This window comes from Scyliorhinus torazame, chromosome 1, assembly GCF_047496885.1.
Source record: "Scyliorhinus torazame isolate Kashiwa2021f chromosome 1, sScyTor2.1, whole genome shotgun sequence".
Classification (NCBI taxonomy): domain Eukaryota; kingdom Metazoa; phylum Chordata; class Chondrichthyes; order Carcharhiniformes; family Scyliorhinidae; genus Scyliorhinus; species Scyliorhinus torazame.
In genome coordinates this window covers 371,446,377-371,473,546 of record NC_092707.1, presented here as the reverse complement: position 1 = coordinate 371,473,546, position 27,170 = coordinate 371,446,377, and the positions used below count along the sequence as shown (strand labels likewise).

Sequence of the window (27,170 nt, the reverse complement as noted above, 5' to 3'; positions counted from 1 at the left end):
AAGGCTCAAACGATAGTCAAGTAAAAATAGGCAGAAGGGACTGGAAGGAATAATGAGATGACAAATTTTTATTCTCGTGTAACTTCTTTTCTTATATGACAGTTTTGTGTGTTCATATTGAAGTCAAAAACCTCTCTCTCATGTCTGAGTAGCTTTATTACTGGAATTAGATTCAGCATCCTGTGTGACACCTGAAAACAAACAAGAAGTCAATCCAATCCGATTGCAGTTGACGGTCCATAGCTTACCATTAGATGAGAGCATTGTCTTCCTGTCAATCATAACAACATCGAGGATCTGCAGGCCAGCTACATGCTGGGAGCTGTATAGTAATATCTTCATAAATCTCGAAAGCTGACAGTTATACATCTGAGATCCTGTGTAAGCTCAAGGCGGAGGTTTCTCAAATAAAATAGGCTTCCAGCAAGCGATATAGGCATTTCAAGCACAGAACGGTGACGGTAAAGAGCATCCCAAAATATTTGGAGAATTTTCTTTACTTCACCTTTCCTTTATTTTTATTGTTAAATGTTGATCCAGTTTGATTTGTTGTCCTCCAGGACACAGAGACTCGTTATTTGTAACTTTCTAACCCCTTTTTTTGCACTAGGTTTTTGTATTCCCCGTGTGGTCACTTCTGATTATTTCCTGTTTTGTGAATGAGTTTGGAGCTCATCAAATGCAAAGGCAGTGTTTGCGAAGGATGTAACACAGAAGGTGTGATCTGAGAAAATGAACAAATCAGAGACCAAGGTACATACAGGCCGGGATTCTCCAATCCTGCGCCGGGTCGGAGAATCCCCGGGGGGGGGGGGGGGGGGGGGGGCACCCCGCTGCCCCGACACCGGCTTCCCCATTCTCCGGCGGCGTTTTTCGGGCCCCCACGGAATCGGCGGGGCCGTTGACAGCGGCACCCCCGGCGATTCTCCGGCCCCCGATGGGCCGACGGGTTTGGCTGAGTCCCGCCGGCGTGGGTTACTCAGGTCTCACACAGCGGAACCTGGAAGGAGAGTGTGCGGGGGCCGACTGGAGGTGGGGGGGTGGGGGGGGGGGGGATCCGACCCTGGGGGGGGGCCACGGTGGCCTGGCCCGCGATCGGGGCCTACCAATCGGCGGCCGGGCTGGTTCCGTGGGGGCCTACTTTACTCCGCGCCGGGCTGGAGCTGCGGGGACCACTCCGGCGCCAACCTAGCCCCCTAGGAAGGGGAGACTTCCTCACTTTTGGGAGCCGTTGACGCCGGAGTCGTTGGCGCCTGTTTTCACACCGGCGTGGGGACATAGCCCCATTATTATAGAATCCTGCCCACGGTGTACGACCCCTTTACATGTGAGTGAAAACCTGGCCGTGATACTCAGTATCCCCTGAAAACGGTCATGGGCATCAGGATGCTAGATTAACCTGTGTCTGTTGCTTCCGATGTAGGCCACAGGCATGCAGCCAGTGTGAAATGTGCTGTTTAGTGGCTGCACAATTGAGAAGGGGTTGAATTGCAATCACAGGAATCCCAATAAGGTTTAAAGCAGGTTGTTTATTCCAGAGTAAATGCAAACAGTACAGCGGCGGGGAGTACAACCCGTCCCAGCCAGGACAAACCGAAGATGGCGGTTCCCTTCCTGTCCGTTTTTTATCGGTGGATTTGAACGAGCCCCGCTGATACGCCCCTGCCCCTCAGCGGGGGAGCTCATCTTCCACCAGCCCCACGGGGCGATCAATTGGGTTGTCCTCGGGGGTCTCGAGGGAGTTCTACAAGTTGCAAATTGGTGAGAGGCTAGAGCGAGTTCAAACTAGCTTGCAACACTTTAAAGATGGTGGTTGGTGCATTTTGGCTGCAACTGGTGCTGGAAGTTTTCCCAAAATTAATTTTGATGTGGGAAAGGCAAAAGAATGGCACAAGATTCCTGACTGTAATTCTGCACCGGAGCCTTGCTGAAGGAGGTAGAGAGGAGGAAAGGTCCATCTAACCACAGGGAACAGGAGGCCAACAACGCAAACTTTGCTGTGGCAGGGGGTGGAAGTAGATAATTGTGGTGATCAATGCCAAGAGTCTGTCTCCAAGGATTGCACCTATTCTGGTAAGAATTCCATGACCTTGTGCGAATGGTCAAGGTCAGTGAATGTACCTTCAAATGTCAAATCCTACCAACTGCCCCATCAGTTCCATACGCTGCTTAAATCAATCACACTCTTATCACTCACCTACCAACAATCTCTACCAGGGGCCCGACGCGGAGGAACATAGGCCCCCCCCACCCCCGGAATTAGCCCGCCCGCCGATCGGTAGGCCCCGATCGTAGGCCTGGCCACCGTGGAGGCCCCCGCCCCCGGAGTTGGATTCCCCCGCCGCCCCCCCACCAGGACGGCCCCCGCAGCCAGAACTCCGAGGTCCTGCCGGGTAGGACCATACGTAACCCACGCCGGCAGAACTCGGCGGCCACTCGGCCCGTCGAGCGCGGAGAATCAGCGTGGGGGCCGTTCCGACCGTCGCGACGGCGGCCCCCGCGGGCGTGTTTTGCGCCGATTCTCCGATCGCCGTAGAATGGGCAGCCCGGCGTGGCGCAATTCCCGCGCCGCCCCCCCCCCCCCCCCAGCAATTCTCCGACCCGGCGCGGGATCAGAGAATCCCGGCCAGTGATTCGAAACAAACCTGTTGGACTTTAAACTGGTGTTGTAAGACCTCTTACTAATTTGTTGGGAATCAGGGGTAAAACTCTCCAATTGTTTGAGTCATGTTGAGCCCCCAGGAAAAGATTGTGGTTGTTGCCAGGACAGTGTTGTAAGAGTTCCTCAGGGTTGTGTCCTAGGTCTACCGATCTGCAGCTTCTTCATCAATGACCTTCCCTCCATCATAAATGCTGACCCTGAGATTTCATTGTCTGCAGCGGAGCAGCCTCTCGCTGAAGCAAATGTAGAAATGATACCACTACCTACAGGAAGGTAGTTTTTAAAAAATTCATTTATGGGATGTGGGCATTGCTGGCTAGGTCAACATTTATTGCCCATCCTTAGTTGCCCTTGAGAAGGAGCAATAGTGTCCTGCAGTGCCTTCAATATGTTCTTTGTCTCCCTGATTGATTCATGTCTCAGGTATTGAATACTGCTCTTGCCGTCACAGTAACGCTGAATAATTCAGCTTCATGTGAAATGCATCATTTTCTCAAGCCAGTGCTTTCACCTTCCCCCAGTGTGTAACACAAATGATGATCAGAGAGAGAATATCAGTTTGTTGCTTTCCTCTTTAAGGGGTCGTTCAAGTCCTGAGTGTTTCTTTCTTGAATCAGTTTTTCCTTGGTTGATTATCACTGCCTTTTTTTCCCCAGGTCACTGTCGGAGTCACAGCCCAGGTGCCAGCTGTCATGAGAAGCTGTTATCCCACTCCACCGATGTGTTGCCTTTGAAGGAAAAGATAAAGGGAACACTTGCAACCTACACATCCTCCAAGAGAGCCCCAAACCTTGGTGACTGTGACTTTGGATGGGGGTGGGGGAGGTAGGTGTTTGATGGAAACTGTAAACAGTACATGAGGTTAAGAGATGGTGAGAATGTAATATAAATAGTTTAACAAAATAATTTGAGATTATACTTGGCGGGAGATGTAGAGTAAAGGATTAATGGTTACATTAATTAGACAATTGTATTGATAATGATGTAAGCATGACATCAGGGTTAGATAACCAAGAGGCTTCAAGGGAGTTTGTCTATGTCCAGAGAACAATGTTCTTGCAGGCTCGAGGGGCCAGGTGGCCTACTGCTGCGCCTAGTTCTTATGTTCTTATCATGAGGTCTTGGGTGGAAATAGTTCTGAATAAATAATTTCAAGAAAAACTATATACTGACTGTTTCCAAGTCACTCATGGAATAAGTGAAACCTCAACAAAACACAAGTTATGAGTGGCTTGCAGACAGGTCAGCAAGCATGGAGGTTTTTCTTTTATTCATTTAGGCAGTGTGGGCAGCACTGGCTAGGCGAGCATTTATTGCCCATACCTGGTTGCCCTTGGGAAGATGGTAGTGAGCTGCCTTCTTGAACCCTTGCAGTCCCTGATGTGTGGGGTACACCCACAGTGCTGTTCTGGAGGGAGTTCCAGGATTTTGTCCCAGCAACAATGTAAGATTGATGATGTTTTTCCAAATCAGGATGGTGACTGACCTGGAGGGGAACCTTCAGGTGGTGGTGTTCCCACGTATCTGCTGCCCTTGAACTTCTTGATGGTAGCGGTCATGGCTTTGGAAGGTGCTGCCTAAGGAGACTTGGTGAGCTCCTACAGTGCATCTTGTAGATGTGTTCTCCAGGGCCAGGAGCCGATAGTCCAGGGACATCTCGGACAAGCCCCCGCCATCCAGCTCCAAACTCATCCACCCACAGGGACGCACGGCAGAGAGGGGAAGGAAGACAGACAGGAGGGCCCTCTTCTGAGGCCGGGGCACTGCAGGGGGATGCAGAGAGGACAGACAGAGACGACACTGACGAACACAGGATGGACAGTCAGGACACTGATGGCCGTGAGATGGTCGTGACGGAGAGAGGACGGGGACACTGGACAGTGACGCACAGAGGACGGCCAGACAGACGATGGACAGACCGGACACAGCACCTAACATGGGCCACGGACTACGTGCATCGGTCCAAGGATCGACCCAGGAGACCCCAGACCCGATGAGGACCTCGAGGTCAGATGAGGACCTCGAGTTTGCATCACTGCTGTCACCCACAACATCCACCATCACAGATACACTCACCTCGGTTGGCCATTTTAGTGATGAGGCTTCTGGGTGCGCACCACACAGCCGAACGGGTACAGCAGGTGGAGGTAGGAGAAGCCGAGGGGCTGGACGGTCGGCGGGCAGGCCAGGCCCAGCACCCAGCTGCTGCCCAGCCGGTTCCCGGGTTCCTGGACTTACCAGACCCACCCACAGACCCGATGCATTTGGAAACCCAGGGAGTGGACAACGAGATGAAGGCCGTCTTCCAGCATCTGCAGATGCAGTTGGAGGAGTCCATCCGCGTCCACGAGTAGGGACTGGTGCCGGTCATGGCTACCACCCAGGCCGATACCGCACGGGTGGCGTCCGCGGCGGGGGCAATGGGGGCAACGGTTTCGGCCATGGGTCAGGTTCTGCAAGGCGTGGGGCTTCATGTGCAGGCGTCACCCATGGCCCATGAGAGGGCTGCCCTCTCACAGGCAGCCATGTGCCAGAGCCAACTGGACATTGCCGCCGCACTCCGGGGTCTGGGCCAGTCTCAGCAGGCCATCGCTGAGAGCATTGGCTGCCTTGCGCACGTGCTGGATGGCATCGTACCATCACAACGGGAGGTTGCACAGCCCCTGACAGGGATGTCGCACTCCCTGAGCTCTGTCACTGCGAACGTTCAGACCCTGGTCGATGCCGCAGCCGGCCTCCAGGAATGGCAGCTTCAGGTGTTGGTGGTGCAACGGTGCTCGTCTCCGCTCGCACCACCGTCCCATAGTGAGGCCCGGGGGCCACCGGGCTCCCCAACAGAGGAGGAGGTTCTGGGGCCCGTCCCGGTAACTCCAGCAAGGGAGGTCCCGGAACACTCGGTCTCCCCCCGTACCGTCCATGGTGCATCTGGTGGGCAGCTAGCAGGACAGGGTGGCACCACGCCAACCAGCATGCCCACCGAGCAGCCTGGCCCATCGAAGCCGGGCCGCCAAGGAAACATGCGCCGACGGGGAGCCACGTCGCAGGGCGTCCACCTCCACTCCTGCTGTGCCGTCTGGGGAAACACCAAGGAATAGTGGTAGGGCCCGTAAGGCAAAGAAGTTAGACATGTAGTAAGTTGGCATGGGTGCAGGGCACAGCTTAGTTCTAGGGGCTGGGGCACTTGTCTGTGAATGTCACGAATAAAGTCGCTGATACACAAAACCTAGATGACTCTGTGCTACGTCCGGTGCCTGAGGGGTAGTGAGGGGGGCCGAGTGGCGCTGGGGTCGAAAATCACTACAACGATGATGCCGTGTGTGTGTTCCCTCCCCCCCCCCCCCCCAAAACCCCGCCAGCCTCGGCACACCAACGCCAGCTACCCCACATGGGCATGTGATGGAGTGTCCGTGATGCATACAGGGACCACCCAGGTGGAGGGTTTAACTATGGCCATGAGTCAGACATTGTCTAACGATCCGGAGCTCACAGCTCATCGCAGAGCGGGTTGTCATCACTCAACATGACACTGATCACACCCGCTTACACAGCAACCATGTGATACCATCCCGTTGTGCCGTAGGTGTAAGTTGCTGTGAAAGTGGTGGTGTGGGCGCTAGGGTTGTTGGATGTTGCAGGAGATCGGGGGTGCTGAGTGGTGCTTTGTGCGAATGGTGGTGCAAGTGCCTTGCTCAGCGATGCCCTCCCCCTCGTTCGTGAAACGTGCGGCGAACAACGCCTCGCGTGCTCGCTCTCCAAGCCGGTGGCGTCGTGCAGCTTCCCGGCCATATGCAGCCCCCAGGTCATGTCTGTGCACCCCCCCCATCCTCCCGTCCTCCTCGTCTGCAGATGAGTCGCCATCATCGGGCTCCCCCTGTGCCCCCTCCTCCAGGACACGTTGGGCCCCCTCTGCTGGGCCATGTTGTGTAGCACACAGCAGACAACAAATATGCGGCCGACCCTCTCGGTACTGCAGGGCACCTCCAGAGCAGTCCAGGCACCTGAATCGCATCTTCAAGAGGTCGAAGCACCTCTCCACAACACCCCTGGTTGCTGCATGGGCCTCATTGTAGCGGGTCTCTGCGTTGGACGGTGGCCTCCATATAGGCGTCATCAGCCACGACTGCAATGGATGACACCTGTCGCCCAGCAACCAGCCCCTCGGGGGGGGGCGTCCCTCGAACATTGCGGGGATGTACGATTGCACCAGTATAAAGGCATCATGCACACTGCCGGGGTACTGGGCGCACAGTGCATGATCGTCATGCGATGGTCGCAGACCACCTGAATGTTCACAGAGTAGGTCCCCATTCTGTTCCTGAAAACTTCCCTGCTCTCTGAGGGTGGGCGCATGGTGACGTGCACTCCATCAATCGCACCCTAGACCATCGGTATCTCGGCCCCGGTGCCGAATCCCGCTGCCCGGGCATCCTGGTGTGCGCGGTCCTCCGGAAACTGTATGTACCTGTTGGTGATGGCATACAGGGCGTCGGTCACGGCTCGGATGAACCGGTGCACCGATGCCTGTGAGATCCCGGATAGGTCCCCGTTCGGCGCCTGGAACGAACTCGTCGTGAAGAAATTGAGGGCTACCGTCACCTTGACGGTCACCGGGATAGCATGTCCTCCCCCCCCCCGTTCCACGTGGTGCCAGGTGCGCCATGAGGTGGCATATATGTGCCACGGACTCCCTAATCAATCGGAGTCTCCTCCCTCATGCCCTGCCCCACAAGTCCTCGAACGACATGCGGTCACGGTAGACTCGAGGCCTCATGGGTAGCCTCCAGCGCCTTGCCACCACCACCTGTTCCTCCTCCTCCCCCTGCGCCCCATCAAGATCAGAATCCTCCTCCTGTGCATCCCCAACGATGTGGTGGTCATTGTCCCCCTCCGCCTCCTCCTGCACATGTCGGGCGTGCGGGCCTGCAGCCTCAGCGGCTGGCAGGGGGCCCTCTGCAGCTACCCCCTCTGCTGCAGCCGCAAAATCAGAGAATCCAGCCCGTAGTTTTTCATCATGTAGCAGTTGATCCTACCTAATTCAGGGTTGAAAACCCTAAAATTTAAGAACCAAAGTATGATCTGTACTGGAACATCAAAACCTCATTTCATTACTTGTTTTAAAAAAAAGTTACACCTAAAATATTTCCTCCAGTTCCTACTTGTCAGTTATGACAGGATGAGTGTCGATAGGTTTTGATATTTTGTGTGGAGAAACTGACGACAGCTTACAGACAGTCTGAGGAAGGTGATAGTGCACTGATCACATAGGTCTTGCTGCAGACACGCAAGCACCCTGATCCTTGCCCACAGTCTCTGTCCACTGGCCAGTTCACCCCGTCCCTCCTCATTGCTGCGCCAGTGGCCTTTGCCCATCAGCATGACCTCAAATTGCGAGCGTGTCTTCACCACCGTCCTGCCATGGCAGGCTGGCTGGCATGTCGCTCCCGCGGATAACCCTTCCCAACCCCCACCACGGGCATGACTGCTTCCTTCCCCTCCCCCCCTCCTCCCCCCCCCCCCCCCCCACCCCCGCCACCCCCCCCCCCCCCCCCCCCAATCCGGGCCGCTGAATAGCGGGGGGCCCGGAGAATCACCGTACTTAGTGCCTCAGGCGATTCTCCGGCAGGCACGGCACCGACCTTGATGAAGCCGTTCTCGCTGGTTGGGAGAATGGCGGAACGGCGTCGGACCGGCGTCACGCAAAAAATCGGCGCGATCGGCGATTCTCCCAGCCTGTGTGGCAGGGGAGAATCCCGCCCTATATATGTGAAACAATATGTGGTGTGAGGTGGAATTTCCATGGTGCTCTCTCAATCTCCTCCCCTAACACTGGGTGAATGGGGGTGATTTTAATCTTTGACGCTGTGTAAAATGGCTTCTATCAGATTAACTGTCTGGTTTATACCTTTCCCAATTTACATTCCCTCCCCGAGTAGAAAGGAAAATGAGGACAGGAAGTAACAGGTGGTCGGAGCGATATTGGCCATTTTACAGTGACATCAAAAGTTTTGCGTTATCCCGAATATCTTCAGCAACAGCTATTTATGCCATTTCTCCCAGTTTTCTGACATCTTCAACCAAAATGATTGCGGGAAATCGGAAGAATCCCTGTGGAAATTCCAAGCACCAATTGTTTCACAGCAAATACTGTTTAAAACATGTCAGGCATTGGAACAAGGTGCCTATTATTTTTTTAACACTCCCCCTTTTTACACTGTCCGTTTAATAGTTCTTTTACTTTTCCTTTGAACAGCAATCTATATTTATATTGTGCCTTGAACGTAATAAAAGCTCTCTTGACACTTCACAGGAGCATTATAAAGTAAAATGTGACACTGAGTCGCGTAACGAGACGATGGGAGGGATTTGAAACAACAAAAATAGAAAATGCTGGACAATTGCAGCAGGTCTGACAGCATCTGTGGAGAGAGAAGGGAGCTAATGTTTTGAGTCTCGATGACTCTTTGTCAAAGTCACCCAGACTCGAAACGTTAGCTCCCTTCTCTCTTCACAGATGCTGTCAGACCTGCTGTGATTATCCAGCATTTTCTGGTTTTGTTTCAGCTCCAGCATCCGCAGTTATATGCTTTTATATAACAATAATAATCTTTATTATTGTCACAAGTAGGCTTACATTAACACTGCAATAAAGTTACTGTGAAAACCCGTAGTCGCCATATTCAGGCGCCTGTTTGGGTACACAGAGGGAGAATTCAGAATGTGCAATCTACCTAACAGCACGTCTCAGGACATAGGATATAGAACATAGGACATACAGCGCAGAAGGGGGCCATTTGGCCCATCGAGTCTGCGCCGACCCACTTAAGCCCTCACTTCCACCCTATCCCCGCAACCTAATAATCCCTCCTAACCTTTTTGGTCACTAAGGCCAATTTATCTTGGCCAATCCACCTAACCTGCACGTCTTTCGGGACTTATGGAAGGAACTGGAGCACCCGGAGGAAACCCACGCAGACACAAGAAGAACGTGCAGACTCCAGACAGACAGTGATCCAAGCCGGGAATCAAACCTGGGACCCTGGCGCTGTGAAGCAACAGTGCTAATGATTGTGCTACCGTGCCGCCCATTTGGGAGGGACTTTCCACACGCCCCTGTAGCGTGTTCCGTGGCGGCAGAGGTGGTCCGCCATTGGCCAGCAGCAGGATCATCTGATCAGATGATTCCACTGCTGGCAATGGGGCTTTCCATTCCGACCACCCCCCCCCCCCCCCCACCCAAGAATCCTGTGGCGGGGGTTGGGGATTCCTCGTTGACAGGACCGAAAGATCCCAGGGTGAGAACGGCCTGACGATTCCTGCCATTAGGTAAAATGACCAAAAGCTTGGTCAAAGAGGTAGGTTTTAAGGAGTGGTGAAGATCAAGGTGAAATGGGAAGCGGAGTTGGGAAGGAGATCAATTGGGGAGTATGGAGTGAGGCACTGTGAAAAGTAAACGGGACCTCCTCTTGTGCAAGGATGAGCCTGATACAGTTTAAGGTGGTGCACAGGGTGCATATGACTCGGGTGAGAATGAGTGGGTTCTTTCAGGGGGTAGCAGATGAGTGTGAGAGGTGTGGGTGGGGGCCAGCGAATCATGCACATGTTTTGGGGTTGAGAAAAATTGGGAAGATTCTGGGCGGGAGTGTTTGCGGTCTTAGCCAGGATCGTGGAGGAGGGAGTGGACCCGGACCCTCGGGTGGCGATATTTGGGGTTTCAGAGAAGCCGGAGCTCATGGAGAGGAGGAAGGCCGATGTCTTGGCCTTCGCCTCTCTGATTGCACGGTGATGAATTTTGCTGGAGTGGCGGTTGGCATCGCCACCGGGGGTAGCAGCACGGTTGGGTGACCTGTATGACTTCCTGCGGTTAGAGAAGATAAAGTATGAGTTAAGGGGCTCAGCAGGGGAGTTTGAGAAAAGGTGGGGGATGTTTGTGACCCTGTTTGAGGAGCTGTTCGTCGCAGGGGGGTGGGAGAGTGATGGGGAAGAGGGGGGGGGGGGCGGGTAAAAAAGGGGAAAATTCCGTACAAACAGTATAGCTGATTGTTGGGAAGAATGTTTCCCGGGGTGTTTATTTGCTGGTAACCTACTTTGATACAAGTTTGAATAAAATGCGTTTAAAAAGAATGCACAAGTGGCCGGAATTATAGAAATTCAGATATCTTGGAGGCCTGTAGGGCTGGAGAGAATTACAGAGATGGAGTGGGGCAAGACCATGGAAGGATTTGAAAACAACAATGAGAATTTTAAATGTTAGGACCTTGTTTGACCAGGAGCCAATGAGCAAGGGTGATAGGTGACCAGGACATGCTGCGAGTTAGGACGCACAGCAGAGTTTTGACAATAGCTCCTGCCAAACATGGAATACAAAAACAAAGATCCTCCTGCAAACCTCCTCTGAGTTCTTCTGTCTATTGTTGTACTTCTACGAGGTGGTTTCCCAGTGGTTACAGCAAGGAAGGTTGCTAATCATGCACAGAGGGCAATTGGGAAGGCTGCGATGTGACCTCCTCAAAAAAATGTGATTAAGTTAGCCAGACATTACACCCTCCACCCCTCCTAAATCCATGGCAACTCTCTTTGACCAACTTCTATTTGCCTAGCTGTTCAGTTACTTTGGCCGAGATTTTCCGATCCTTCCCACTGGTGGGATCATCCAGTCCTGCCAAAGGCCACCCCCTGCAACGCAAATGATCTTTGACTGCAGCGGGAACGGGAGATCCCACCTGCAGCCAATAGCGAGCCGCCTCCACCTCCAGAATGAGGGGTGGAGGAGAGCCCGGGTGGGAGATCCCAGCCTCTATCAATAGCACTGAGACTTCACAGCGCCAGGGTCCTAGGTCCTAGTCCCGGTTTGGGTCACTGTCTGTGCGGAGTCTGCACGTTCTTCCCGTGTCTGCCTCCAGTGCTCCGGTTTCCTCCCACAAGTCCCGAAAGATGTGCTGTTAGGTAATTTGGACATTCTGAATTCTCCTTCCGTGTACCCGAACAGGCGCCGGAATGTGGCGTCTAGGGACTTTTCACAGTAACTTCATTGCAGTGTTAATGTAAGCCTACTTGTGACAATAAAGATTTTTATTATATTGACAACAGATTTCAGTAACTTCTCGGTAACTGATGTAACTGACATTACCATTTCTTGCCATGTAAAATTAGTACCTTACCAGAAAATACACTCGGGATCTTTGACAAAAAGCTTTTCACCGTGCGGATAGGAATCCCATTTTTCTCCTCTTGCATTCGTGCTATAACATCTTCCATCTGAAACAAGATGGGAGAAAATGTTGAATATGTTATTTTTGCACTCCATACTTTTGAATGTACTTTCTTCAAAAGAGACTGAAGCTCGCCAATTCTGTTCTTTGTAAGGACTAAAAGTGCAATGCTTTGTTATTCTTTCATTTGGGGAAAACCTTTTCATCTCCACGAGATTTAATTTGATATTTCCATGAAAGGGTTCCATTTTCTAAGGAAACAGCTGCATAAATCGTGGCTTTGTAAAGAAAATAAGCATTCATATTCTGGGGGGGGAAATCGACATTAAGATTAAACACCATTTTCTGTTTACGCGTGATTTAGAATTGCTTTGGGACTTCCGGGTGCGGCTATGCAGAGCTAAGTCGCATGTTCGGCAGCTCCCGCTTGGAACGGACTTTTGGGCTCTTTACAGGGCCCCCAACGGAATGTTTTCGACATTTCCCGGTGTGGGAAGCAGACTGCAACATTCCCCCGACAGTGTCCCCCAGGAATGGTATGTCTCTTGGTTACCAGACCCAGCAGAAACAGTAAAAGATTTGGCTGGAGCTGCAGGAATAGACAAGAGCCTCTTCCAGCATGCAGGCGGGGGAAGGGCAAGCTTAAAGGCTTCAATCTGACTTGAGGGCCATTATTAAAGGTGAATTCTAGCAGCAGAGGGAACAACTGTGAAAAGATCTCACCAAGGCCATTGAAGAAGCAGGGACAAGGCTTCCGGTAGCGGCCATGGAGGAGTAGGTCGCGCATTCGGCAGCTCCCGTCTGGAACGGACTCTCAGACCTTTTTCAGGAGTTTCCACAGAATTTTTGGGGCAGATTGGTGAAGCGAACACTGCCAAAAGGATTCCCTCTCGAGACTTCCGGTTGCGGCTATGCGGAGCTAAGTCGCACATTCGGCGGCTCCCACAAAAACGGACTTTTGGGCTCTTTTCAGGGCTCCCAACGGCACTTTATCGACGTTTCCCGGTGTGGGAAGGAGTTAATAACAGCTCCCCATCAGTATATGGCTTTAATTAGGAGTGGGGTGACAATAAAAGGTGATGGTGGACCTGAAGAAGGGAGGGAAGGACAAAATGGCGGCGGGCAGAGACCAGGCAGCGTGGAGGCAGTGGGTGGAGGAGCAACAGGAGGGTATCCAGCGCTGCCTCAGAGAGATTAAAACGGACCTGCTAGAGCCGATGAAGGCTTCTATTGATAAGCTGCTGGAGACACAGACGGCCCAGGGGGTGGCGATCCGAGAGGCTCGACAAAAGATCTCTGACAATGAGGACGAGATCTTAGGCCTGGCGGTAAAGGTGAAGGCACACGAGGCGCTCCACAAGAAATGGCAGGAGTGGTTCGAGGAGATGGAGAATCGGTCGAGGCGGAAGAATCTGCGGATTCTGGGCCTCCCGGAGGGGCTGGAGGGGCCGGACGTGGGGGCCTATGTGGTCACCATGTTGAACTCGCTGATGGGAGAGGGGTCCTTCCAGGGGCATCTGAAGCTGGAAGGGGCCCATAGAGTGTTGGCGAGGAGGCCCAAGGCTAACGAGCCTCCGCGGGCGGTGCTAGTGCGGTTCCATCGGTTTGTCGATCGGGAGTGTGTGCTCAGGTGGGCCAAGAAGGAGAGGAGCAGCAGGTAGGAGAACACAGAGGTTCGAATATACCAGGACTGGAGTGCGGAGGTGGCGAAGAGGAGGGCCAGGTACAATCGAGTGAAGGCGGTGCTGCACAGGAAGGGGGTGAAGTTTGACATGTTGCAGCCGGCGCGACTGTGGGTTACCTACAAGGACCCTCACCATTATTTTGAGTCTCCGGAGGAGGCGTGGGCCTTTGTTCAGGCTGAGAAGCTGGACACAGACTGAGGGTCGGGATGGGCGATTGGGGACTGCGGTGGATATGTTATGCCTATTTTGTGTTCGGTAGGGAGGGGGGGGGCATTTGCATTGTTTTAGGTTTCTTTTTCTCTGTGTTTTTCTCTTTCGGGTTGGGGAGAGTGGATGGGGCGGGTTGGGCACTGTTTGGTTGGTGGCGGGGCCTGGTAGGTGGAGAGGGCGGGCTTTTTCCCGCGCCGAAGACTGGGGGGGGCGGGGACGCGTTGCCGCTGTCCTTGGCGGATAGGGTGCAGTCAATCAAATTGACGGTCCCAAGGTTTTTGTTCCTGTTCCAGTGCCTCCCCGTGTTTATCCCAAAGGCTTTTTTCAGGCGGGTTAACAGGAGTATAATGGGGTTTGTGTGGGCGCGAGGGACTCCGAGGGTGAGAAGGGTGTTCCTGGAGCGGAGTAGAGATAGGGGGGAGCTGGCGCTGCCCAACCTCTGTGGGTACTACTGGGCCGCCAATGCGATGATGGTACGCAAGTGGGTGATGGAGGGGGAGGGGGCTGCATGGAAGAGGCTCGAGACGGCGTCCTGTGTGGGTACAAGTCTGGGGGTGCTGGCAACGGCGCCGCTGCCGCTCCCTCCAAGGAGGTATACCACGAGCCCGGTGGTGGTGGCGGCCCTCAAAATTTGGGGGCAGTGGAGGCGGCATGGGGGGAAGTTGGGGCCTCGGCATGGACCCCATTACGGGGGAACCACCGGTTCGCCCCAGGAAGAACAGGTGGCGGGTTTTCCGGGTGGCACAGGGCAGTGATACGAAGGTTAGGGGACCTGTTTGTGGACGGGAAGTTCGCGAGCTTGGGTGAGCTGGAGGAGAAGTACGGGCTCCCCCCCGGGGAACACCTTCAGGTACTTACAGGTAAGGCCGTTTGCCAGACGGCAGGTGGTGGAATTCCCGCGGCTACTGCCACACACAGTACAGGACAGGGTGCTCTCGGAGGGGTGGGTGGGAGTGGGGAAGATCTCGGAAACTTACCAGGTGATGCAGGATGAGGAGGAGGCCTCGGTGGTGGAGTTGAAAGGTAAGTGGGAGGAGGAGTTGGGAGAGGAGATCGAAGAGGGGATGTGGGCAGATGCCCTAGGGAGGGTGAACTCTTCCTCTTCGTGCGCGAGGCTCAGCCTCATACAGTTTAAGGTGCTGCACAGGGCACACATGACCGGGACAAGGATGAGCCGGTTCTTTGGGGGTGAGGACAGGTGTGTTAGGTGCTCAGGGAGCCCAGCAAATCACACCCATATGTTCTGGGCATGCCCAGCGCTGGAGGAATTTTGGAAGGGCGTAGCGAGGACGGTGTCGAGGGTGGTAGGATCCAGGGTCAAACCGGGCTGGGGGCTCGCAATATTTGGGGTGGCAGAGGAGCCGGGAGTGCAGGAGGCGAAAGAGGCCAGAATTCTGGCCTTTGCGTCCCTTCTATCCCAGCGAAGGATTCTCCTTCAGTGGAAAGATGCAAGGCCCCCAAGCGTGGAATCCTGGATCAGCGATATGGCAGGGTTCATTAAGTTGGAGAGAGTGAAATTCGCCTTGAGAGGGTAGGTACAAGGGTTCTTTAGGCGGTGGCAACCGTTCTTAGACTTCCTGGCAGAACGATAGACATTGGTCAATGGCAGCAGCAGCTCGGGGGGGGGGGGTTACTTTATTTTTGTTTATGTTATTTACACTGGAGGGTTTGAGGGGGTGTATACACCTGTTGTGTTAAGTCGGGGTGTTAATGTTAATTTATTATTTATGTACGGGGGGGAGGGGTTTGGGGGGTTGCTTTTTTTTAGATTGTGTTTTGTACTTAACCCTGTTGGGTTCTTTTTTCTTTCTCATTTTGTTATTGATATTTTATGAAAACCTTTAATAAAAATTATTTTTTAAAAAAAGAATTGCTTTAACAATAATAAAATCATTAACTTCACAAAACATATATGATTAGCACAAACAGATTCATCTCAGACTATCTACTTTTATCTATAGTCATTGTTTCATAAAGCCTGGTCAAGATTCTTTAATAGTGTTTTGGGCAGGAGTTGCGACCTATCTAACCATCTCTCCTTGACATTCAACAGCATTTATCATTGCAGAAATGGGGGGGCGGGGGGGGTTACTTTTGACGAAAAACTTGCTGCCCAAATAAATACCCAAAGTACAAGAGCAGATCAGAGGCTGGGAATTCTTTGGAGAGTATCTCACCTTCTGAGTCCCCAAAACATGTCCACCATCTAAAATACACAGGTCAGGAGTGTGATGGAATATTCCCCACTTGCCTGGATGAGCGTAGCTTCAACAATACTCAAGAAGCTCAACACAATCCAGGACAAAGCAGCCCGTATTATGAGCATCCCACCGACCACCTTCAGCTTTCATTCTCTTCACCATCAACACACAGTGTAGCGGCATGCCACACCCGCACGGTACACTGCAGTACTTATCACGCCTCCTTCGAGATGACCTTCCAACCGTCAGCCTTTACTACCTAGAAGGACAAGAGCTTCAGAGGCATGGGAACGCCACCGTCACCTGTAAATTTCCCTCCAAGCCACACGTCTCCTTCTTGGAACTATATCTTAATCCTCTGCCATCTCTCAATGGTAAAAGTCTAGAAGTCCATCCCGTCCTAACAGCTCTGTGGATGTATCTACCCCATAAATATGCAGTGGTTCATCAAGGTACCCCATCAACACCTTCACCAGGATAATGAGCGAAGGGTAAATAAATGTTGACCTTGCCATGACACTAACATCCCACGAATGAGTGAAAAAAAGATGATTTTCACAGTCAGGTTACCCATTCCAGAAGTAAGCTGTAAGCTTGCATTTGGGTACGAAGTGAACTGCGAGGAAGAAATCAGTCAGAACCAGGGCTTTTAGGGTCTTTTATTTATTGGTATTACATCGCTGAGCTCCTTGCTTGATAAGAATGGGTTTCCCCACGTCCAAGCCCAGGTTCAGTGCCTTTTTGCACCTTTAATGTAGCTAGGTTGCGTAGGTCTTCAACTGGTCTGGGGCTAGCTTTTGCCAGGTGCTCTGGTGGTTTGTGTTTCTTTGGCATCTTTAGCAATGTGTAATTCATACATTGGACCTTTTTTCTTCAGCCTACCTGGAGCCAGTTTCTTCTTATCTAAAAATCTTTCTTTTATCATAGAATCCCTACCGTGCAGACGGAAGCCATTTGGCCCATCCAATCTACACCGACCCACTGAAAGTGCACCCTACCCAGGTCCGCGCCCTATCCAGGTCCGCGCCCTATCCCCGTAACCCAACTAACCTTTTGGACACAATTTTGGATAATTTAGCATGGCCCGATCTCCCTCTCCATGACCTTCCCCATCACTGGATCAGTTCTTGTATACCTTTGTCCTTCAGATGATGTTGCTGGTACGTTTTGAACATGAGCGAGAGATATTTATAAAATCTTCATCAGATTCTGATCTTGTTTGACTCGTAGCAGCTGTCTAGATAAAGCTTCAGCATTTGCGAGCTGCTCTGGATATCATAATCGTTTGCCGACAAGATCAAAGACCACCTTTGCAATCGACTAACTGCTAAAGATGGATAACCCTTACAGGCCCAATTTATCAAGGTTAATACATCTACCTGCACATCTTTGAGATGTGGGAGGAAACGGAGCACCCAGAGGAAACCCATGCAAATATGGGGAGAACAGGCAGTCACCTGAGGTCGGAATCGAACGCGGATCCCTGGCACTGTGGGAATGTAGGACTATCAGATATATTGTATTATATATATATTGTGCAGTAAGGTTTAAAATCCTGAATTAGTGTGTGTTTGAAAGCTGCGGTCATGTTTTTAAAATTCCGGTAAAAATGAATAATAAAAAAAAGGGAAAACAGGATCATCAGAACAAATCGATATTTATGATAAGTTATGATAAAGGCCCCCAGTCATTATCAAGGAGACTATTTAAAAATAAATTCAGCTTGAGGGGCTTCTTTTCATCCCAGCACCCCTTAATCTCCCTTGCGGGAAAACCTGGCCCACTCCTCCCTCTTCCTGAATCCGATCTGCAAATTTAAAGTACTCCCTGCTGGATCAGAGCAGGTGTCTTGCAGTCGGGTTTTCATCGAGAGCAGGGAGCTAAAATTGACTCCAAGGTGTCTACCTGAGGCTGCCAGATTTCTGGATGCTGTGTTGAGACCATCTGTTGAGCAGGTGCATTACATGCAGAATCAATGCCGTGTTTGCAAAGGGGAGTCCACCGTGACAAGACCAAATAAAAAGGGAAAGTTCAGTTCATGAAAGAACGGGGGCCTATAAATTGGCAGTGGTGGATAGGCTCAGTTCCACTCAGTATTTGGACTCCATGTTCATTTACTTAAGACTTCAGGCTCCTGCTGATGTCACCAGGAGGCTTACCAAGCAATTTTGAACTTTTGAGGCAGCAGCTCTCAGGAGGGGCATGGAAGGAGGGTGGAAGTAGGATGTCGGGAGGGGTGACAAATAAGAAGGTGAATGATGGGGAGGGGAAGAGGCGACCAGCAGAGGGCAATTGGCTGGAGGGAAGGGTTGTCCAGAAGGCGGGGTTAACAAATAAGCAGAATGGGAGGGTGGGAGTTATTGACACCAAAAGATCACCAAAGCTGCAAAATTGAGGACTATGAGGAAACAAAGAAGACCCAATTTAATTGAAGAAATGTCTGAATTTCTGGACTCACAATTTAGATCCAGAAAATAAAACAAAGTGGGAAATATTTTCACATCCGCAGATGAACACCATGTTTCCTGGGTCAAAATGTTGGATCTGTCAGATTCTATTGAACCACAATAAAAGATCCTCGCAACTACAAAAGCTCTGATTTCAAAGCAAGGCACCAATAGCAGCTGTGTCCCTGAACGCTGTGCCATCTCCTTTCAACCAACTTACAAGTGAGTCCACTGTCACCTTCTCATGCTCACTCCTGAGACAACATCCTGTGCTATGTGCCGCAGGATTGATATTTCACAATTATTTACGCTTGCAGCTCATCCACAAGCCAAAGAACTGTTCTGCCGCTAGCCCAGCAAGATCAATTTGAATTTGCATCTCTGCTGTGCCACAGCTGGTCAGGCTGACAACCCCGACTGGATTGAGAGATCAATATGGCACAGGGTGATACCTTCGATGGTGCACGTTTCCCGAGGGGAGTGAGGACAGACCAAATTAAAAATTTATTGAAAAGACGAGAGACAATCAGAAGTCCGAAGAGAGCAAAAGCTGCCGACATTTTCAGCTCTCTTCTGGAAGCTTCCAAATGAAGGAGGGATTATTTCATCTGATCCAAGTCGACTGCACTTGAGACGATAAAACCAGAGCAAGTGCATATATTTTCATATTTTTCTGTGCCTGTAAATAAAAGTCTAGCTTTTCACTTGTCAGAAAATGCTGGATTAGTTTGTTGCTGTTATCACTGAATTCCAGATTGAGTGTGAAGTAGATGATCAGTAACTCTGCTTAAAAAGAACAAGTAGGTGCGCAATTTTGTTTCAAATAAATAGGATGATTTATTCAGAATCTCGTAAATGAGGAAGTTTGAAATGTGCTTCAGGTCATATTCTAATCCCAGTTTAAATCCTTCAAAATTCCCCTGCGCGTGGGGGAGCAAAGCTAAGGGCCAGAAATACAAGACACTCGCTAATAAATTCAAGAAAGAATTTAAGAGGAACTTCTTCACTTAGAAAGTGGCTATTAGACTGTGGATCCTGCAAGGGGTAACTGAGGTGAATGGCATAGGTATCTTTAAAGGAAGTTAGAAAAACACACAAAGGAGGAACAAACAGAAGATTATGTTGATAGGTTTGGATGAAATGGAATGGAAGCATGTGCAGCATTAACACCGGCTTGTGCCTGTTAGGTTGAATATGTGCGGTGAATTTAATGTAATCTAATTCTCTTTCTAAAGTACTTTTCTACTCTGCTTCAACAATGGCTAATGGCAGAGAATTTAACATTCTAACCATCCATTCGGAATACCCAATTTCAGACCCTCCTCTGGCCATGCAAGCTGCCCTTCCAGCGGCATGGCATCAAAACATTTGCCCCTCTGCCTACTTTGCAGTGCAGCGACACATTTGCCACTCTCCAGTGCTCTGGGATCATTTCTCCAGACACAAACTTTTTGAAAATTATAGACTTTATTACTTCTTCCTTAGCATTCCTCACATTCCTTACGTGTAATCCTCGGGTCCTAGTGAATTAAGTTTGAATGATTATTTTTTCCAATGCCAGTTTGTTATTTACAGCACAGAAGGAGGCCTGTTAAGTTGTACCATTGAGCCTATAGTGCCCCCACCATGTTTCTTCTACCAAAATGCATTACCCACATTTTGCTGCATTGAAGTTCATCTGCCAGGTGTTCGCCCATTTGACCAACTTGTCAATGTCCCTTTGAAGTCGCTCAGCGTCATCCTCACAATTCACTACTCTCCCGAGCTTAGTATCATCTGCAAATTTATAGATTTTGCCCTCAACATCCACTTCTAAATTATTTAAATAAATCTGAAAAAGCAAGGGTCTCAACACTGAGCCCTGGGCAACACAACTTTCAATTTGTCTCCAGCATGAGAAATGTCCATTTATACCTACCCTCTGTTTCCTATCTCTTAGCCAACTTTTAATCCATGCTGCCAAGGACCCATCAATCCCAAACATTTTTAATTTGCTAACGAACCTGCCATGTGGCACTGTATCAAATGCTTTCTGAAAGTCTAAATATACAACATTCACGGCACTACCTTCATCCCAAAGCCATGTTGACCGTCTAGAATTAACTTTTTTTCCCCCAAAGTGCATATTTATCTCATCCCGTATTACGGCGACCACCGGTTTTGATGTCAAGCTTACAGGTCTGTAATTTCTTGAGTAATCCTTTGCCCTTTTCTTAAACAACAGCATCACATTTGCAATCATCCGGTCCCCCGGGACTAATCCCTGTGTTCATAGAGGCCTGGAAAAGTTATGTCAAAGGCTCTGCAATATGCTCCCTTACCTCTCTCAGCAATCTAGCATGCATCCCATCCAGGCCTGGTAACTTCTCTACCCGGAGTGCTGCCAGCCATTTTAGCACCTTTTCGTTATCTACCATCAAACTGCTCAACATCCACATTTTCAACTGGGCCATTGTCGCCATCTTCTAATTAGGTAAAGACAGAAGCAAAGTACTCATTTAGTACCATTGCCATACCCTACACTTCAGTGAGCATTTTACCCTGGTTGTCCCTTATGGGCCCCACTCTATCCTTCACTAATCTTTTGCCATTAATATGCTTGAAGAACATTTTGCTATTTGTTTTAGCACAGCCTGCAATTCTTTCTTCATGCTTCCTCTTAGCATTCCTTATTCCAGCCTTCGCCGCTCTTCTGCATTTGAGATACTCTTCCTGATTTCAATTGCTATTATTATTCCGGCACTAGTTGAACTGTAGTTGCTGCTGTTTTTTCCACACCTGCATCCAAAGATTCGACAGTCCTAATGACCCATGAAAACTGAAACAAAATACTTTGTTAGTATCTCCAGCTACTTGCTCACTCTCCATTACAAGCTTAGTTTCTTCACCGCTTAGTTGCCCCACCCCTTTCTTTACAACCTTTATACTATTCCTTTTGTAACTTTCCTATTTTGGGGCATTTGTCCTTGCTTTCTGCTTGGGTAGGATGACCTTTGCTTCAGCAAACTTGACACGTCTTGAAATCAAGCAATTCTTCATGATTACGTGGGTTTTAGTTATGGAGAATGATCTGTGACAATTCCAGGTATTTTTAAAGCTTGATTTTGTAAATTCATTCAAGGCAGGTGGAATTTGCTGGCTAGGCTAGCATTTATTGCCCATGCCTAATTGCCCGTGAGAAGATGGTGGTGAGTTGCCTTCTTGAACTGCTGCAGTCCATTTGGTGTAAGTACATCCACTGTGCTATTAAGGGGGGAGTTCCAGGATTTTGACCCAGCGACAGTGCTGTCGAGAAGCCTAGGTGAGTTCCTGCAGTGCATCTTGTAGATGGTACACACGGCTGCTACTGGAGGTCAGTGGTGGAGGGGGTAAATGTTTGTGGAAGGGGTGCCAATCAAGCAGGCTGCTTTGTTCTGGATGGTGTCGAGCTTCTTGATACTGCACTCATCCAGACAAAGGGAGAGTATTCCATCACACTCCTGAATTGTGCCTTGTAGATGGTGGACAGGCTTTGGAGAGTCAGGAGGTGAGTTACTCTCTGCAATATCCCTAGCCTTTGACGTGCTCTGGTAGCCACAGTATTGATATGGCTAGGCCAGTTCAGTTTCTGGTCAATGGTAACCCCCCCCCGGATATTGATAGTGGGCGATTCAGAGATGGTAATGCCATTGAATGTTCAGGGGCGGTGGTTATATTCTCTCTTGTTGGAGATGGTCATTGCCTGGCATTTGTGTGGCACAAGGTTACATACCACTTTCAGCCCAAGCTGGATATTGTCCACGTCTTGATGGATTTGGACATGAACTGATTCAATATCTGAGGAGTCACAAATGATGCTGAACATCGTGCAATCATCAGTGAACATCCCCACTTCTGACCTTATGATGGAGAGAAGGTCATTGATGAAGCAGCTGAAGATGGTTGGGTCCAGGTCCCTACCCTGCTGGGCTCCTGCAATAACTCCCTGGAGCTGAGATAACTGTGATTGTGAGATAAAACATTGCCAATGTTAATTCAACTAGAGAAAATCTTTTTGAGGTGGTTTTACCGATTAATTTTGAAAATACAAACTCAACAAAATTCCTCATAATTGGAGTTCGTCCATTGAAGTATTAGAAATTAAACCTTGTCCAAAAAACCCCAAAATAAGGATGTTCAACATTTCAAAATGTTTTGCAGAAGAGTAGTACCTCTGGAGTTAAAAAAAAGCATGCATTTATTATTTAAATAGATAAAAGAACACCTTCCTCTGTCACAGAAAATGACCTGCTGATGATGAGGGATTAAGAATTAAGGCATGACTCAGAATAAGGCATTTAAACACAATGGCTTATAATGTTATCCTTGAGGTGGAGAGTGGAATTCAGGGAATTTCTTGGCTCAGCCCACCCTTCTTAGACAATGGTGTTCTGCAGTAAAATAATTATGTATGTTTGGCTGAGAGCATAGACAAGTATCACTCTTGTTGGAGCAGCCTCATCCCAGTGGAAACAATGCTTGATTGATTTAAGGTCAATTTCATGAGGGTTATTTACACAAGGTTAAGTGGTTTCAAGGGTGTGTGGCTCTTGCTATTGATACTTTAAAGGGCATGGATTATTGACACTTTTTATTGTTTTGTAGATACATTTTAACATCGTAGAAAGTTATGAATCACTTACTTTTTTTCAAAAGTTGTTTTTATACACATTCTACTGTAGCTATTGGTTGGTTCCATACAGTGTTTAGTCATAATGGCAATGAACAATGGCTTGACATTGGGGGTACAAGGGACTATGGGGTAGGTGGAGGGACATAGCTTGGCATGAGGTGGGGCATGAGGAGGATCTTCTATCCCAACAGTTTCAAAGTCCCCCTTTCAAAGGGACCAAGAATCACTACTCTTGGAAAAGCTGCCCAACCCCATGAAAATTGCAGAGAAGCAGGACATGCCTTTCCCTGCAATAGAGTCAGATCGGTCGCGCGTGCTGGATCCTGGCTTTTGACAAGAACCAGACCTCAGTCATTCCCAAGAACGAGATAGCCCTGGAATGGAGTTAGGAATTCCGGAATTGGGGCCTGTCTGCCATTTTGAAAGGGTTCCTGAGTCATACCAACTCAGTGAAAATTCAGCCAATAAGATTGTTAAAAATAACAACTGACTAAAGTGGCTTAAGTGAAATTGGCCATGGTTTCTTTCATACGCGGAAGAGCTTAAGTTGATTTGTGTGTAAATGTTGCAAGAGGATGAAATAGAATGGTAATCATACATGCAGGCAAATCTGTAAATGGCCTTATTATCTGTTCCTGACAGATAATCATTTCAACTTGTAGATTTAGTATTGAAACGTGCACTGCAGTGATAACATATCATGTGACCATCTTCCTGGGGTTCAAGCTCAAAGGCTGAATTAATTCATGTTAAAGCCAAGATAAATGCTCCTGTAAACTGACCTCAATTGATTCCCAAGTCTCCATTTACACCGATCGGTAGATTCACTGTAAGGCCAAGCTCACAAACAGTCTCTTAAATTACTTTTGAGTATTCCTGGTGCCCTCATTTACAATCACACAGAACAGAAAACATTGCAAGGTTTGAATGTACCTGTCTAAGCCAATTCTCCTCCAAGCATGATACGCAAAAGCAATCCAGAATTAAAAATTCATAGCTCATTTATATTGTGGTAATAGCTTACACCCGTAGCACAAGGTGATTTAGAGGGCTTGGGAGATTTTGGCACTCAATGCTAATTTACACACCCTGACACTGAATCCCACCAAAGCCTGCGGGAATATTGCCACCACGCGTGAGAAATGACATTGGAAGGGATGGGGTGATGGTACAGCCAGGCAGCCAGGTAAGCAAAGGAAAAGATCCCCATTAAAGCAAGCGCATGGATGTCAGATGGCTCAGTTGGTAAGGAAAAGGAATTTTGTTGCAGGGCTACGGGGAAAAGGCACGATAGTGGCATAAGGTGAACTGCTCCTTTAAGGGACCAGCACAGATACCACAGGCCAAATAGCCTCCTTCTGTTATGTAACTGGGTCTATGGTAGCACTCTCGCCACTGAGTCACAAGATTCCAGCTTCAAGTCTCATTCCAGGCTCTAAGTAAACACTTGCACTCCAGTCAGCACTGAGGAATACCACACTGTTGGAGGTGCTGCCTTTTTGGTGAGACATTAAACTGGGCCCCTATCTGCCATCTTGGGTGGATGTAAAAGATCTCATGGCATTACTTTGAAGAAGAGCAGGGGAATTATCCCCAGCATCCTGGTCAATATATATCCTTCAATCAACACGAGAAGACCAGATTTGATCACAGTGCTTTTTGTGGGAGTTTACTGTTTGTGTCAGTGCCGCCTTTTCCGCATTACAACAATGGCTACATTTCAAAAGTACTTCATTGGCTGTGTGAAGTGATATATGATGCACTATCAATTACGACGAGACGAGAGTAGAGAGTAATCGAGGCTTTATTACACAGAGATGTGTGGCCTCCCACAGCTGCTGCTGAAATGGCTGCAGTTTGGAGAGCACACACATTTACTCTCCGCCTACTGGGTGGAGCAAGCAGGCAGAGATCTACCCCCGTACCTATAGTACAGGGGCCTTACCGTAATACCCTCGTATGCAGTGCAGTACATACGATATAATACAACAGTGGTGACTACTACATATATAAATGCAAATCTTTTTTGTCTACCAGAGAGAGGAGTCAGCAGGTTTGTGATCAGGTTATGGAGATCCCGGAAAGCAGGGTTCCCCTTTTGTGGGGCAAAGGAGGGGCACTCCTGTCCCAGGGCCTCCTGCTGTTGCGTTCAGAACCATGGTTATGATACCATGTTTATCCCAATAACAGGGTCAGGAAACAACTTTGCTGTTGAAATCTGACACACACACACCCTCTCCCAACCCTCTGAGGCCAGCATCCTTCCCATGTCCGATTTCAGGCAAGTAAAAACAATTGGGGTGGGGTGCCAGGTGAGTACGTGGCACGAAATCCCACCAACATTCTACCTCCCCGTTCATACCATTCACGTCGACCGAAGGTGATGCTGTTTTTGGTAAGAAAACCAATGGGAAATTGTGATGAGGGGGCCGGGAAGAAGGAGAGGGATGGCGGGGGGAGGAAAGAGTCTATGGTGGGGGTTCTCAAATCTGACACCACTTCTTCCTGGTTTATCAGTCAATAAAAACCCATGATGTGAACAGTGGAAATCCGCAAAAAGTGATCTTAAAGGTTCTAGCAGTGGCTCATCCTTATTATCTAATACGGGGAGTGCTACATGGCACAGAGGAGTGTTATTTGCATGTTGATATTAATTACTAGAAAGTGGTGTTGTCCAGGACAGTTAGCAACATGCTAAAGCTGGAGGATTTGGAAAAAAAAGGCATTTTGTCTCACAACCTATCTGCTGCTGAGGCACAGAAAGACTTGGAAAAAACTCTGACCAGAGGACACTGACAAAGAGACGATTCCTCCAATTTTAATAAATGCCCTAATAATCCTGTTTCAGCTACTCACTCTTCAATCAACACTTTGTGGAGACATTTCAGCTAATAAATATATCCCCTCTAAAACACAATCCCATTGGCTTCCCTACGGCCTTTGAAACCCCAGCTGGACACTTCCTTGCTCTCCCTACCTTTGCAAAATCCTCATGGCCCACATCTCTCTCTCTCTCTCTCGTCAGCCAACAGACATTTTTCTTGTACCTATTTGTAAAGAGCTTGTTACGTTTTCCTGTGTCGTGCAACATCAATGCAAGCTGTGGACAGTTAATTGCATCAAGTGACACTATGGGCACTGTAGCTTTAAGACTATTCCTGTCTCGTGTATTGCTGATAAATGCAGAGATTCAGCTAATGTTAATTGCATCGCACATACTGTGGCATTAATGAGCAGAATGGCACCATGCAGCTGCTAAAACCATTAAAGCTGCATGACTCTATCCCTCTTTAATTTCAGGAGCATGCCGTAAAATAATGAGCTCCCAAAGGGAGGAAAAACACAATGGTGTTGTATTTGTGGATTGATTGATCATACGTTTGCAAGCTAAATGGAAGAAAGAATAAATTTATTTAAGAAAGCTGATTAAAGAGGTGCTATTTTTGGCATGACGGGAGCTAAGGCACTTCAGGTAGCTTCACAGCGGCAGTAACTGCGAGCAGTCACTACTGAGCTTGTCCTGCACTATTTTCAGCTCCACCTGATTTTGTCTTGCAGCCAGGGGTAACTGAAGCCAACCATCGTGATTCAAGTATAAATTGTTGTGATTGAACACGTTAAGAGCGGACTTGGTGCGCTAGCGGGTGGTTGGAGCTGAAAATGGAAACCGAACTACCCGACACATAAGGCCACGTTTTAGCCAAACAGCCTTTTTCCAGTCAGTGTCAGTGTTGAAGCCCTGGGATTGTAACACAATTGTTTTCATACTCACCGAAGTCACATTCAGCTGACCTTGCCAGATTTGATGAGTGCAGCCTAATTAATTATGCATCACAGGCTCTCAGTCTATATTGGTTTAGTCAGCAGGAGATTCCTGGCAACTCTTAAAGGTTGCAACTGCTATTTAAATGAGCAGTTTAATTCTTCCTGGGCACAAACCTGGGAATGGAACGGTGAGGACAGGGAGCATCTTCATTTGGTAATGCTTAGGCCACCTTCCAACTTGGTGTGAGGTAACACTGACTCAGCACTGCATTCAAAAGCCAACAGATGTGCAAAGTGATTAAAGACGTTTGCCAAGGTGCAGTTCGTTATGTTTCTCTAT

General features: G+C 49.2%; 1 protein-coding gene across 3 annotated transcripts in view; it reads right to left on the bottom strand.

Annotated features, from left to right (window-relative positions):
* LOC140426578 (regulator of G-protein signaling 7) overlaps positions 1–27,170 on the bottom strand; it is a 699,692-nt gene that overhangs the window by 380,619 nt on the left and 291,903 nt on the right. For all 3 annotated transcript variants that reach the window (XM_072511531.1, XM_072511522.1, XM_072511539.1), the window contains exon 3: positions 11,821–11,917. In XM_072511531.1, coding sequence (XP_072367632.1) covers positions 11,821–11,917 — 97 coding nt within the window. The remainder of the gene's footprint in view (positions 1–11,820; positions 11,918–27,170) is intronic.